This window comes from Agelaius phoeniceus, chromosome 3, assembly GCF_051311805.1.
Source record: "Agelaius phoeniceus isolate bAgePho1 chromosome 3, bAgePho1.hap1, whole genome shotgun sequence".
NCBI lineage: Eukaryota > Metazoa > Chordata > Aves > Passeriformes > Icteridae > Agelaius > Agelaius phoeniceus.
The window spans coordinates 41,597,508-41,613,134 of record NC_135267.1 but is presented as its reverse complement, the minus strand read 5'-3'; the positions used below and the strand labels follow the sequence as shown (position 1 = coordinate 41,613,134).

The 15,627-nt window shown below is 42.1% G+C and overlaps 1 protein-coding gene across 1 annotated transcript; it reads left to right on the top strand.

The window, feature by feature from the left end:
- The first annotated feature begins 1,465 nt into the window (after positions 1-1,465).
- On the top strand, positions 1,466-15,627 carry MATN3 (matrilin 3). The gene is made up of 6 exons (XM_077175112.1): positions 1,466-1,804; positions 3,492-4,061; positions 7,279-7,401; positions 7,944-8,066; positions 13,230-13,334; positions 15,127-15,627. Exons 1-6 carry the CDS (start codon positions 1,675-1,677, stop codon positions 15,180-15,182), a joined length of 1,107 nt encoding a protein of 368 aa, XP_077031227.1. The 5' UTR covers positions 1,466-1,674; the 3' UTR covers positions 15,183-15,627.

Here is a 15,627-nt window from a genome sequence, read left to right as displayed (position 1 = left end):
AGTGTGACTGTGGTTTCATGCAGTATAAGAAACAGCTGAAACTGGGCGTTGCTCAAACATGGATTCCAGCACACTCTGCTCTGGGTCCCTCTGCAGTGAGGGAGTGTCTGTGTGTCTGATCATGAGTGGGCAAAGAGCTCCTGCCAAGGACTGTTTACTGAGACTGTCCTGGTGGGTGGCTGACCATGTGTGTGAGCAGTATTTGACAGCAGCAGGCACTGCCTGAAATTTGTCTGGGGGGTGTGTGCATGTGCTCTTGCTCGAAAAAGCTGCAGTGTCTTCTGAGAGAGAGAAACCATTATACTCCCCTGGAGCCCTGCCCTGTGGCTTTCTCTGCCTGAAGGGTGGTGGTCCCTCTTCCCTGCCACCGTTTGCAGCCTTTGGGAATGTGATGGTGGCCTCTTCTACTGTGCTTTCATGGTAGAACTTGCTGAAGAGAGTCAGTGCCTGCCTGATACTGTACAGCTGGGGGCTTGGTGGTTCCTCTTCTAAATCAAGGCTTCCTGTTCCCCTGATGGAGGTGATGAGAGAGAAGATGATCCTGCATGTGAAAAATGCCAGTCCCTTGTTTTTAGAACTTTAAAAATTTAATAGTAATAAAATGGTTATAAAAATAGTAATATAATTAGAGTAATAAAAATTTGAACAATTTGGATTAGGACAATATGAGACAATAAAAACAAAGAGTTACAGACGGTCTGGGTACCTCTTTCTGGGCAAAAGAAGCCCGAAAAAGGACACACGTTAACAGAGGATTAACCCTTAAAAGCAATAGCCTGTCGCATATTCATACATCTCATACATGATGCATAAATTCCATTCAAACAAAGGATTCTGTCTGATCAGTGTCAACTTCTTCCTCTTACTCCTGACGGCGTCTTCATGCCTGAGCAAGGCGGGAAGAAGTTCTTTTCTTCTGATAAGTGAGCAATAAATTCTTTTTCTCTGAAAGATTTAGGTGTCCTGTGGCTGCTATCTCGGTGCGAGTCCTTTCTTTAAAAAAGTATCTTACATAGTTTCTATTTTAACATTATGTTATAACCTAAAACTATATTTAACACACTACTTAAGAAAATTAACACAACTTTCTAACATAACACATAAAATATTAGTTTTAAAATTTGCGAAAAGCCAATCATAAAATACCTATTTTTCACACTGCAGTACAACGAGATACAATTTGGCAAACGCGTCTTCTAACTCCCTGTGCTGGAGATGAGGGTGCCTTTGTGCCTAAAGCCGTGCTTTCCCAAAAGCTCACTGCAGCTTCCTGCAGGAACCGGCCAAAATGTCCTTGGCCACGTTTGGCAACAGAGCTGGCAGTTCCTTGTGCCTCGGTGATCACATTAGGAGCTTTTCTCCCGTTCTTTGCAACTACTGTCCTGGAGGCTGAAATGCAAAATAAGCCTGGAAGGAGGAACGGTGTGTCAGCTGCGCCCAGGTTTGAGCTCCGCCCCGGCCCTGCCGCACGTTCCCAGCGAGGAGCTCTGATCCTGGCCCCGTCTCTCTCCCCGGTGCTGAGCGCCCGTCGGGGCGGGGGAGCGAGGGTCCCCGGCCCGCCCTGCGGAGGAGGCGGCGGGGGCGGCCGATGCCCCCTCGCTGTCCCGTCCCCCTTCCCGCTCCCGGCAGCTTTAAAGGCGGCGCGGCGGGCACGGGCCCGGCGGCAGCAGCACCATGGGGCGGGCGCTCGGCATCCTGCGCTGCTGCCTGGCGCTGGCGCTGGCGCTGCCGCCGCTGCCCGCGGCTCCGCAGGGCCCCGCGCTCCGCCCGCGCCGGCAGCCGCGCCCCGGCGGCCGCTCCGCAGGTACCGCACCGGGCCCGGCCCGCTCCGCGCTCCCGCTGCCGCTCCGCGCAGCCCTTCCCTACCTGAACCCCGCGTAGCTGTTCCCTGCCTGCGCTCATTGCTCGAAACATCTTTATTTCAGACTCGCGGAAGGACCAGGTTACTGAAAAGGTTTTTTTCCTTTTCAATCTAAAAAAGGGAAGTTTTCTACCTACAAATACTGCACTGGCCACTGGCTCCACTGGCTCACTAGCTCTTTTTTCTTTCTTTTCTTTCTTTTTATTTTTTTTTTTGACAAACCTTGTCTTTTTTTTTTTTTTTTCCTTCATGTCTTAAACTACGCATGCATGCACTAACATTTCTTCATGTTCTTTTCAGCTTCCCAAAGGCGAAACTGAGTGAAACTGAGTTACAGGATGAATATAGAATTGTATAGAATATAGCTTGGGTGGGATCCTAGATTCGGCTGGTCTATTACTCCATCCAAAGGCAAAATCAACTATGCTGCTGTGCTTCCTGAGGGAATTTGTGCAATTTCTTTTTTTCCCTCTCTTTTCACTTGAATTAGAAAAAAAGGTTTCTAGTGTCTTGGGGGAAAAAAAAAGTGCTGTTCTCACCTCTACTTTTAAGATACTTGTGAAGATTTTTTAAAATTTCAGCTGGAACAGAATAATAAAAGTCACCTTGATAGTAGCCAGGAGAGGTGGGTCAGGTTCCCAAAACAGCCCTCAAGGTGTGAATTCAAACTGAACACTTCATATTTTGCTATTTAATGCACTGGTGAGCCAGGATGTCTCTTTTATAGAAATACTCTTGTTTTGGGTTGCCCATTTTTCAGCTGCAAATCCAGCCTTCATGGTATAAATTAAGTACAAGGTACTGTCTGTGTCAGGATGTGGTATATCAGGACAGGGAGGGGGCATTTCCTTTGCCTGCTGTCACTGTCTTGATTGGTTTTTGTCTTCCTAGAGGTGATGTTTGTCTCTGATCTAGGCTATGGCTTTTCTGCTTCTGTCTAGATTTATATGGCAGTGAGGAACTTTGGAAATGTGTGTGTAAATGTTTATTTTTACATATAAAATTATTTCATGAGTAATTTCATTTTTCTCTCTCTGCTCTACAAGCCATAAACAATAACAATTTCCAAAGAAGCCTTTTTACAACATCATTTGTGTCTTTTTCCTTGTTGTCCTTTATTTGTTCTGGTTGTGTATTTTGGATTGTGATTTACAAACAAGAAATAATTCCTGATTAGCAGTTTATATTGTTACTATCCAAAAATATATTATGATCCATTCCCTATATGATCTAGTCAGATGTTTTGCCATTTTATTTCTTTATCTTATAAAAACTGGAATTCAAGCATTATGAAAATAAACAGTAAATACATTTATATATAATTATTTCATTTATTTGTTGGCTGTTACATGAAAACCACCACCCTTTGTTTCAAGGATAGTTAGACATTTTGAGCGCTCAAATGTGCACCTATCTATTAATGCTTAGAAAAACCCAGTTATTTATTACTTGTCAAAATTAATATTTACGGCTCTCTAATATGTTGCTCACTATAATTTGAAGCCTCTTCATAAAGAATCACCAGCATTATGTGGCAGGAGTAGTTTGCCATGACAGCACTCGCTGCCCTTGGGTGAAGCTCCTGCCCCATGTGGGAGATGACTGCAGCATTTTCCTTCCCTCTTGGCAGACACCGCCTGTAAGAACCGGCCTCTAGACCTCCTCTTCATCGTAGACAGCTCCCGCAGCGTCCGACCCGAAGAGTTTGAGAAAGTGAAACTCTTCCTGTCAGAAATGATCGATACCCTGGATGTCGGTGAAAGAACGACACGCGTGGCTGTCATGAACTATGCCAGCACTGTCAAGGTGGAGTTTCCCCTCCGGACCCACTTTGACAAAGCCTCTCTGAAGGAGGCTGTGTTCCGCATTGCGCCCTTGTCTGCTGGCACCATGACCGGCCTTGCCATCCAAACTGCCATGGAAGAAGTCTTCACTGAAGAAATGGGCGCCCGGCCAGCAACCTTCAGCATCCCCAGGGTGGTCATTGTAGTGACGGACGGACGGCCGCAGGACCAGGTCCAAGGTGTGGCGGCGAGCGCGCGGACGGCTGGCATCGAGATCTACGCGGTCGGGGTGGGCCGGGCAGACGTGCAGTCCCTGAGGATGATGGCCAGCGAGCCCCTGGATGAACACGTCTTCTATGTGGAGACCTACGGCGTGATCGAAAAGCTGACATCCAGATTCAGGGAGACTTTCTGTGGTAAGGGGAGCAGTCCAAGAGAGCAGTGTAACTCGGCTCCTTTTGGCTGCTGCTGTGGTTGCACTCCGTAAGAAAGACGTTTTTCAGAAGTGTTATGTATCACATCTAAATCACATCCTTTACCATCCGTTGGACAAACAAGCCAACCCTCTTTTTCAGTGGAGGCCAAGTAATGGCCTTTTCATTTTGAATAGTGACCTTAGTGTAATGTAGGTAACAGACCTGACTCGCGTGAACCTCCTTGTGCAGTTGGTCAGATTTAGAGAGAAAGAGAAATCACAGCAATCTGGCAAAGGTTTGACTCTATATATTTACTGAATTTCTGAAGGTACACCAGAGCTGTGCAGGCTGCTCGTTTCTTTTTCCATCTCACTGGGAAGCAAGAAGGGTGGGTGTGTGGAGCTGAAGGGATTCCCTGTAGGTTCAGAGCAGGGCAATCAGCGTGGCAGGTTACCACCACACTGGCTTGAGCAATCTGGTGCAGGATAAAGTGCCCAAATGCAGCAGCAGATCATCTCAGGACAGGCTTTCACTCCTTAGGCACTGCTGGGCTTTTCCAGTGTGTCAGGCTCACATCTCCCTCTGTTTCTCTGCAACTTGATTTAGACAAGGAACTGTGGGATGGGATTAATTAGCTTTGCTTTTTCAGGGCTGATCTTCAAAAAATGCTGTATGTATTTGGTTTAGGCTAGAACTCCCCTAACAATGCTAGGCCAGAGTGGGCTGTTACTGTCTTTTACAGGGAAAAAAGATCATCTGGAGTATTTAGAACTGCCTATAGATAGCTGTGACACAGCCCTACTCACAAAAATCAAAATACAACTTTCTGACAATTAAAAAACTTGTGCAAAGCAGATTTTTCTAGTGAATTTCTAAGAAATTTACTTTAAAATAAATCTCCAGCAAATAATAGGTAAAGTAGGTATAAATGACATTGTAAAAGAATTAAAATAACAGCCACTTCCTTGGGAACTTGGTTGGCAGTCTGTTACTTTTGTTATTTCAGAGCCTTACTAAAAATGACCACTACACCTTTTGAGTAAGTTTTAAGTGAATAAACCTCTTTCTCTAGGTATGAAATAATTGTGTAAGACCATCTGCAGACAGGACACTTTGCCAGTAATTAGCATAGGAAATGCCTTGAGGTTTGGCTTGACAGCATATTGTGCTGCTGGTGTGACCAGACCCTCACAAGTGCCCACCCGGCTGGACAGGTACGTGTGCTGTGAACACAGCACTCGTGTCCACTATGTTCTCACCAAACCAAACCCTTTCATAGCAGCAAAGAAAAATCTCTTGTTCTTAGGAATTTCTTAGGAATAAACTGTTTATTGTGCTGTAGCATAGAAATTAGGCCCCTGCAAGGCTGGAGGGTAAATCAGAGAGCTCACACATGTACACTTCCAGTGGAACTCTGAGTCGCTTGCGTGCAGTTTGCCAGAATCTGGGATTCGTGAAAATAACAGGGTGAAGGAAAACAGTCTTTATAAAGACTCCTATAAACCAAATGAATCTAAGAGGGTCTTTTAAGTCAGTGTGGTAAACTGGGTCTCTTTACTGCTCCAGAGTGCTTTTTGGTCAGAAATCTGGACTCACCAGTGGCAATTAGGATTTTCTTTCACTTTGACCAAGGCAATTAATTTATTTGCAGGGTGAACTGAAAACAGGGAAATTATTGTTCAGGGGAAAAACAGTTGGCTAAGATCAAGTTCTTGATGCACTGAGAGCATTATTCAGCATGAAGCCATCCCAGAGATGGAAAAGTCTTAGCCTTGAGTAGCTGTCCAAGTCAGTGGACGTTTGACTTTCCTACCACAAAAATCTGACTATTTGAGTCTAAGCTTCTCACTTATGCTTGAAAAGATCACCCAGAGATTTTGTTCATGTAAAATGTAAAGACAAGACAACTCTATCAGCCTTTTTTAGAAGAATTCTAAATCTTCCTTGTTTTAGAAAATGGGAATGTTGCCATTTTGTTGCCACATTGCCTTGTTTTCGGAAACACATGAGAAGGTTTAAGCTCTCTTGCTTCTGATTTTTTATCTCACCAGTATTGCTTTGGAGATTGATTTTACCAGTAGTCCATACCCACAATAATACTAATTAGTAACTACAAATCTAAGTAAAAATCTCAGGTAAAACCTTCCCTTCCCTTCCCTTCCCTTCCCTTCCCTTCCCTTCCCTTCCCTTCCCTTCCCTTCCCTTCCCTTCCCTTCCCTTCCCTTCCCTTCCCTTCCCTTCCCTTCCCTTCCCTTCCCTTCCCTTCCCTTCCCTTCCCTTCCCTTCCCTTCCCTTCCCTTCCCTTCCCTTCCCTTCCCCATAACAGAAAGGAATTGCATACAAAGACTCAGAAGAGCTTTTCATGGCTGAGTTCCTGTGTAATGTTACTGAATGCTTAATATCTCTCCTTGTTGAACCATCTCATTTTCAATTCATCTTTTCCCCTGCCACCTCAGGTAACGAGTTATTTCCCTGCCGTTTATGGCCTCTCTCTCCTGGCTATGGAGTGCTGCAAAGGAGGTCTGTAACTTGTGACAGGAACACTGCACTGACATTTACTACCAGTAATCCAGCAAACAGTGCAAGATGTACTTGTGTAAGCATGAATGAGTAATGCCTGTTCCTGTCCTCCGGGGTGGCTGAAGTAGCTCCCTGTCACTGCCCTCTGCAGCTGTGAGCGTGTGTGCCCTGGGGAGCCACGGCTGCCAGCAGCTCTGTGTGAGTGATGGGGCATCCCACCTCTGTGACTGCTATGAGGGATACACCCTGAATCCAGATAAGAGAACCTGCTCAGGTATTATTCCTTTGGATAATGAGTTCAACTAGGAAAAAAAAAAAACAAACCACTATTCGTGGTTTTGAGATGCTACTTGTTTGCTTCTGTTGAAACAACAAACATGTATCTTTTTCAATAAGAATTCTAGACATGAATAATAAATAAAACTCAGCTGCAAGTAATGGTGAGATGTAGTTTGATTCTATCACTGTCCTTTTTATTGTGCCTACAGATCCATTCATTAGGGCCAGATGCTGGAACAAAGTCTCCAAATGTAGACACTATAGATATTTTCTCCTACCACTTGTTCTAATTCCTTCAATTACTATTGCCATTTCTGAGCTGATTCCAAATCAAAATTTATTTAAAAATAGGAGTGTGCACTCCATCCCAAACTGCTTGTTATTAACAATAAGTTTTGTCTCTAACATGCCTGCCAAGCTATGGACCTGTGTGCACCTGGGAGGCACGAGTGTGACCAGATCTGTGTGAGTAACAACAGATCCTATGTCTGTGACTGCTATGAAGGCTACACCTTGAATCCAGACAAAAAGACTTGCTCAGGTAAGAATTAAAGGCTACTTGATTATATGAAACTCATAGAGATATGGACATGTTTTCTGTGAATTACCCTAAAATGAGAACTCAGCTGAAGTCTTTTCCTTGTTTCCAATAACAGTAACATTGCATTATTCTTTACATTTGTTGATTAGAAAATGCAGTTTTGCACTTATCTACCATTTTATTTTATTTGTTTATTCTTCACAGAATTCCATAAACACTGTTTGGCTGCTTAGTCTGACACAGGGCAGGTTATTGCTCATCTCGTGGGGGTTTTTAGCTTCATCCTTACTGGGGATGTACAAGACTCTTGGAATTGCTGATGAAAGACAGAATTGCATGAGATGTGGTGTAGTCATGTCTTGCAGTATCTGCCTCCTCCATTAAATAATTAATAACTGAATTCACCTGTCTGCAGCATAATATAATAATGTAGTAGGACACTGGTTAAATCATAAGGAAATTATAATTTAAAATGTTGAGCATTTAAAACAGTATCTGGGAGGGATTAACAGGTTTCTTTCCTAAACCATGGCTCACCACAGCCATGGACATGTGTGCACCTGGGAGGCATGACTGTGCCCAAGTCTGTCTGAGTAATGATGGATCCTACAGCTGTGGCTGCTATGAAGGATACACTCTGAATCCAGACAAGAAGACTTGCTCAGGTAAGATCTGATTAAGGAAAAATGTGTTCCACTAAAACCAAGCAGCTTTTAAAAATCTGGCTAATTGATTTTTTCTGATAAATTATTCCAGAGTTTCTGTACAACTCCTGAAAACTTAGGGCAACTTTGTTTTTCCATACGTACAGTAGTAAAATGAGATCCTTGGCTCTTCTGCAGTAGTGTGAAGGTTGTATTTGGTTAAAATTAAAATGCCATTTAGCATTTCCTTGAGGACCTCACAGTATTTTCATACCCATGGAGCATGAATTGCCATATCCAGTATGTGATTTGAACCACTTCTGTCAGAAAATCTGCAGTAAAGCAGTACAAGGGAATGAGATGAGGGAGAACATGGACTGTGCTGGAAGAATGATTGTAGTCTGTATCATCATGAGTGTGATTGCTCTTTCTGGTGGATGTGTTTGGACCTTAAAAATATTCCAGCCTTAAGGCTCTAGAAGATGGAGGGAAATGTTCCTTCTCAGTGCTGGTCTCTTGTGGAGAACAAGAGCATAGATGTAGCTGGTACTCAGGGATGTACACATAAGTATATATTATCTACAAATTGTTATCTATTCTATAATATCTTCACTTGGTTAGGGTTTGATCTTCACTCTGAATTTCTTTGGATGTCTCATGATTTATTTAGGCAAAATCCTTTTCTTCCCCCAGTTCCACTATAATTCCTTTCCTTCCTATATTTTGTGTGACAAACTGTTGGATTTAGGCTTCCAGTTCCAGGAAGTTCCTGGGCAAATCTCTCAAGGTAAGTCACACGTCTCACATTTCAAAGAGGTGAAGCCAGAGGGTCCTAGTATTTCTTCCTGCCTAGGTTAGGAGCTGATTTTGTAAATATGGTGCTTAGGATGAGCTCTTAGCTGGCATTACAGAGGGGCAATAAACATGTAATGGAACGTAAATTCAGTTAGGCCTCTCCTTTGGGAGTCTAATCCCAAACCTCATTTCATAGCCCTGATTCTCCTTCTGCTTACTCAAACTTTAAATTATTTTCTTCACATGCTTGCTTTTTTTTCCCTTTTGAATCTCATTTAAATGATGCAAAAATAGTCTAGGTCTGGGAGAGGGTCTTTTTTTCCCTTTTCTTTTACCTTTTTCTTTTTTTTTTTTCTTTTCCTTTGCTTCCTTTCCCTTCTCCTTTCTTTCTCTCTTGCTCTCTTTTCTCTCTTCCTTTCTTTCTCCACTCTTTATTTTTTCTTGTGCCTTGCTGGGCCCTCTTACTGCAAAGATATCCAAATATAGGAACTCCTTCTCAGCGTGCCCTTTCAGAATTGACGTGTTAAATTTGGCAGAAAACAGCAGCCTCACACATAAAGTGCCCACTTTGTAACTGGCAGTGGGTGTCACATCTTTTTTAGCAGCCACATATACTTTTCTGTTTATGGTCTTTTCACTCCATAAAACAGTGTCTTCTCCAACTCAATTAGAGCTGAAATAATGCCAAATAGTCTCTTAAAATCAAGATATTTGTTCTCTGAAATTCTGTTGGATAATTGTTTTGTAACTTCTTCACTTTCAGTTCCATTCCTTATGCCATCTGTTACAGCTGCAAAAAAGCGTTGCCAGTATTCCAAAATTTCCTACTAATTTTGTGACGTTGATAGTCAGATAAAAACATGCTCTGTGCACCCTGCTCTGGTTAACAGTGTGCTGACATGCAGTAAAAACATCCTGGTGTGAATGCAAATGAAGATACATTTGCTAATGGGAATCACTATGACCAGCTCTAAAGTTTGGATATGGGTTGATATTCTCTAAAGTTTGGATATGGGTTGATTTTCTCTAAAGTTTGGAGCTTACACCTGCACTTGGGTGTTAAAAAACAGTTCTGTGTCACTCTGCCTTGCCCACTTGAGCAAATGTCAGAGACACAAAGAACTTTATATGGAACAATGTTAGTAAATACTCCCCATGTAGTCTTTGTCAACTTATAAATAAGGCCTTCCCTAATTTATGTAATATTCAGCAAACCCAGAACTGACAAATTGTTGAGAAGAGCTGGGGTTAGTCACACACTTTGCAGTACTGTGGAATGTGTGTACCACCATGCAAGACAGTTTGAGGTGATGTCCTCCCCTCCAGCCTGAATTTCATCTTGCTGTTCCTTTCTTTAGCTTCTCAGTGACTTTGTGTTACAGTAAAAATAGAACAATTTCAGAAGTGTTTCTTTCCTTCCCAGTCTGCTTACTGTAAAGTTATTGCATACTGGAAACCTTTCCTAGTGTGCCTTTGGAGCTGATGTGGCATCTCACATCTGGTGGGGTTACACAGCTGGGTCAGAGGGAGCAAGCTCTGAGGTATCCCTTGCATTAATTAATGTATTAATCCCCAGTAAGACAATTGCTGCTCCAAGGTGAGATCAGTTACACATCTCAGCAGTCCCTGATAAGATTCATAGAGGAGAGGCTCCCAGCATGGAAAAGCATTGCCATTGGGAAGAATTAAAAAATGTTATCTTAGTTTTGGATAACTGCTTCTCCAAAGGACATCCTGTGTGAACTGGTGTGGTGCACCAGGAACCTATGACTGGCAGCAGATCTGTGTGAGCTATCACAGGCCTGTGACTGCTATGGAGGCTTTATCTTAAATTCAGATGACAAAACATGCTCAAGTATTTGGATTTTTTCCTGAATATGTTTATTTATTGAAGCACCTCTTTTTAATGTGTTAAACATCTTTAATCTGTTTGAGAAATGGTCTATCAACTCACAAGCTCTCAGGAAGTATAATCCCTTTTCATTCTTTTATACCTCTTCCCACAATATTTTGAGCTAGTTTGGTTCTTCTCCTTTAGTTTTAGCAGTTGCTGTATTTAAAGCTAGTTTAATGTTGTCATCACACCTTGAAGGACTCGCTGTATTTAAAAATACACTCTGCATTCCTGAAATGGGAATAATTGGGGGTGTTGGGAAAGCAGGGTTCTGGGGCATCTGTCTCAGGGATGTGAGTCTCCATTGCCTACCAGCATTTGGAGAATGGCTGGAGGGTCCCCAGAGGAACACAAATACTCGGGTTAGAACTGCTGCAATGCTAAACCTTGCATCCTTGGCATCTCCTCTGAGCTCAGTGGGGAAAGAATGAACTCACCAACTGTTTTCAGATGGGCAATACTGGGATCAAGTGTTGGCAGAACGTCTCCACAGTTTGATGTAGAATCCAAAGCTAAGTTGGGTAGGAAGGGACCTCAAGAGCTGCCTAGCTGTACCTCTGGTTCAGAGTGGGAATCACCTACCATCACATCAAGTGGCTGAAGATGCTGTGTAAGAGCACAGTTATAAAATTGGTGGATATAGACAAACACCATCTGCAAAAATAGTTCCTTGTTGATCTGGACTTGACCACAAAGGCAGTGTAAATACACAGCTTAGCATGCTTTGTGTGTCTTGTTGGGCATCCCAGGGGCAACAGGAATCCCCAAATTTTGAATATCAAATACTGGAACACTTTCAATTTCACAGTAGGACTGTAGAAGAATTCAGAACACCTTTGAACAATTGCCAGAGGTGGTTGGAAAAATAATTTTGTTAAAAGAGATAAAATCCAAGGAGGATCAGTATCTATCATTGGAGAATTTAAATGCAGACATAAAAAGTTAACTGGCAGTTGGTTGGAAACCAACCATGTTGGTGTGATGTTCTGAACTGGCCTTCCTCCAGCTGACTCTTGAACAGCTCTTCTTTGTACATTGACCCTAAAGCCAGTGGAATGTTCCAAAGAGGGGAGCTGAACAAATACAGCCTCAGTGGAATCAAGGAGACACCAATTTCAACATTGGCTTTAACACAAATGAGTTTCTGCACTGCCAGATCTGCAACCTCATAGATTTTGCAGTTTCCTTTTAAAATGGGAGTATTAATGGCATGATTGACAAAAAAAACCAAAAAAAACCAAAAAGCAAAGCAAACCAAAACCAATTAAAAAAAAAAAGCCAAAACAGTCCAGGGAAAAACAGAAATGTACTTGTGTATAATTTACTGTTTCTACAATTTACTTTACAATGCTCACACACATTGTTTGACATTGATCAGCTATGCATTTATATGTCTAGAGAAAAAAAATTATTAATATGCTATTGTTGCCTTTGCAAGTAATGTAAAAAAACCCCATTTATTAAGAGATGGGTATTTTATACATATAATACCTCTTGATAACTTATTGAAAATGTATTTGTAGGCTCTATTTGAAGAAGGCTTTGCTTTTGGAAGCTTATTATTCCAGTCTCAGATGTGGATGGTGAACTCACTACAGTACCTGTGCTGCAGTAGCTGTTGATACATTTGTTCTCAGCCTCCAGCAAAGTGGTGCAGCCTTAACTTATTTACTTTATGGAGTAGGTGATATTAAATTGCCTTTCATACAGCCAAGATCTCACAGCCATCTACTGATGCTTGATATTATTATACTACAGTGAAATTGTCATCATTGCTGATTTTTTCTGTGAATTATGGAGAAAAAGGAATTGTTGAGGACAGCTGAGGTTGGTCTCCTGCACGTCTGGAAGACTGAGTTCAAGACTTAGGAACAGATTCAATGGAAGCACTGTGGAATACAGCAATGATCACTTTTCCTTTCTGAAGAGATTGGTAACTCCTGTTATACTAACTGGCTCCTCCAGTTAGATTGCTGGGTCTTTCTGCCAGATTATAAATTCACCTGGGCGTATTTGAATGATGTAATTCCCTCCATCTATATTCATGTGACATTTGAATGGCTTTGTGTCCATCCTCCCTAGGCATGCATGTTGCAAATGTCAGAAACCAAGAGTACTTGTGGGGTAACACAATTAAAGTTGAAGGGGAGGCTGCTTGGTCTCTGCAGCCAGGCCCTTTTTAATTTCTAGTTTTTCTCAGTAATGGTCTAATTTAAAGAGTGTAGAGGATCCAGGTAGGCAGGTGAGGAACATCCTGCTCTGCTTCCTTCTTGGCTCGAGTTGAGCTCTCTGTTCCCTGCCCTGGACTAACTCAGGTCTCTGGCTACACACCAGCCCCTGTTCACTGCTGCTCCTCCTTCCCACCTGCCCTGGCTTGCAGTGCTTGCTGTAGTCTCAGACCATGGGTTTGATCCTTCCACAAGATCAAGAATTTTCTTGGGATCTAAATGTTCAATAACTGTAGTAAATATAGTAAATGCTGTTTTCTCTCTTAGGAGCCATAACGAGCAGTCTTGTAACTGAAGAGTCCTGTAAGTGTGAAGCCATAGCTGCCCTCCAGGACTCAGTGACCTCACGCCTCGAAGCTCTGTCCACAAAATATATCCTTTTTCTGACATGATCACCTGCATTCAGCATTTTCCTGGTATTTTAGAGGTAGCTGTTTTGTTATTAACCAGGGAAGAAATATCCAGGGAAGAAAGTATTTTCAGGGTGATTTTAGAAATATTATGGAAAAAAAGATAGGTTGTTGCAAACACCACTATGTTTTCACATTTCATTGAAGAGCAACATGATACAGATAAAATAAATGCATATGCCCACACTCCCTAGATTATATCTGCCATGTTGAACATCAAGCACTGTTCATCAAACTCATAATTCTAGTGGCTGGCTTTTACTGTTACATCAGACACTCAGTTTTGAGCCCTCCTATTATGTCCCAAAACTTTAGGGACAACTTCACGGGCAGTGTGACAAGAGTCCCATTAGCTGTGGTATCCCTCTGCATCCCACCTCCATGGGCAGGCACTGTCCCAAGTGATTTTCAAGCACCTTCTTTTCCCTGAAAACGTGTGAGCCTGTTAATATGCAGGCATGCAGGAGCATGAGAGGGCTGCAAGGCAGGGTGCTGGAGGCTCTGGGCAGGCCGGGTGCCCATGGGGGACCTGAGGTGCTGGCTGGGGTGGGATTTGCCGGCTGCGTTTGCTGCAGTGCCGCAGCTGCAGCCGGGAAGGGAATCGCGGTCAGCCCCCGGATCAGACATTCCACAAACATGTGGGAGAGAAAAGAAACCCTAACCAATAAACAAAGAGAAAGTGGTGATCTCTGTGGTACCACAGTAGGCCTGAATGCTGAAATAAATGCCCTCAGATGACATGGTAGGAACTAATAACTGGAAGTTGAAGTTGGACAAGCTGTGGTACATCATAAGGCATAATTTTTAGAAGTGAGAGTGGTTGATCACTGCTACAATTTACCAAGGAAGGTCACAGATTTTCTTCACTGAAAACTTTTGAGACTGAAGGCTTTTTTTGTCAAAGGTGCTCTTATTCAAATAGGAATTCATTTAAAGGAGCATTATGTCTGTAGTTATCATCCCAATCTCTGAGGCTTCAAAATCAAGGAAGAGTGGACTATTTAAGATTAAAAAAAAGGAGAGCTTTATACATAATTTAGATAGATACAAGAATTTTTCAGTTTGCCAAAGTTTCTGAAAGTCAAATAAACACTTCTGCCAAGGACACAAAACTTTCCCAGTTTTTGGATAAATTCAAAGTTATTTTTATGAGATCTAATTGCACATCCCTCTTCATGCAGTGTGCTTGGAGTTCAGTTTATCTGCCTGGGAAAAGCAAGGGGAAGAACTCACATTTTCCTGGATGATAATATATAATTCTAGGGAATCTAATGAGTTAAATCTGAACACCAAGATATTTAAACCTGTAATGTCATCTCAGTAGTAGCATGTCCTTCAGAGATCAATCTTTCTGCCCCAAGAGCTCATGTTAAACAAGAGAATGTTGTAGGTTTAAGTTAGGAATAGACTTTATACAAAGAACTGAGCCTTTCTTTCAAAGTTATTCTTTGATGGCCATTTCTATCCCTAGCATCCTATCAAGACAATCTGGAAAACATAGCAGAGACCTTCTGCTCCTCGTCCCTGGGTATCACCTGATCCAACACTTTATAAGAAATTAGGGTTGTTGAGATTATTTGGGAAGATGCCAGATCTTGACAGAGCTCTAGTATGTTTGGAAATCTCTGTTTCAAGCATGTATTGACCTCACCCAGAAACCAGACTGTTTTTTTTTGAAAATGCAACAATGAGAAAGACTGTAAATAAAACAAACCTTATAGCCATCTATTTTATTGCCCTTAACAACTGACCACTAGAGGAAGTGTCTGAGAAGCTGCAGGCATATCAAGACAGACAGCAGATTGTCTGAGCTATCATTTTGCTTTATTTTAAAATAATCTTTCAGAATCAAGCCTTTTTATTGTTTTCAGGAAGCTTTATTTCATTGCACAGCTTACAAAACAGCAGTGGTTAATTATTATGGACAAACATCAAGAAGATTTCAGGAAGACAAGAGTCTTGAAAATACAGTGACCCTAAGGATCTTCATGTACAGTCACTTTATAGCCATGAAGCTACTCATACCTGCTGTGCTTCAGTGTCTACTGCAGATACTGCTTTTCTGTAGTAACTGCATTTTTTATTCTCTTACTTCAAAGAAAATACAGGAAAAAAAGAATGGATACAGTATATTACATTATATAAAACTTTGAAGTGGCAAGGCAGAATGAAAAAATGTGCCTATGCATTCTTTCAATTAAATGGGAAAGTTGGAATCTTGTAACTTATTTTAATAAAATACAATATGATATGCA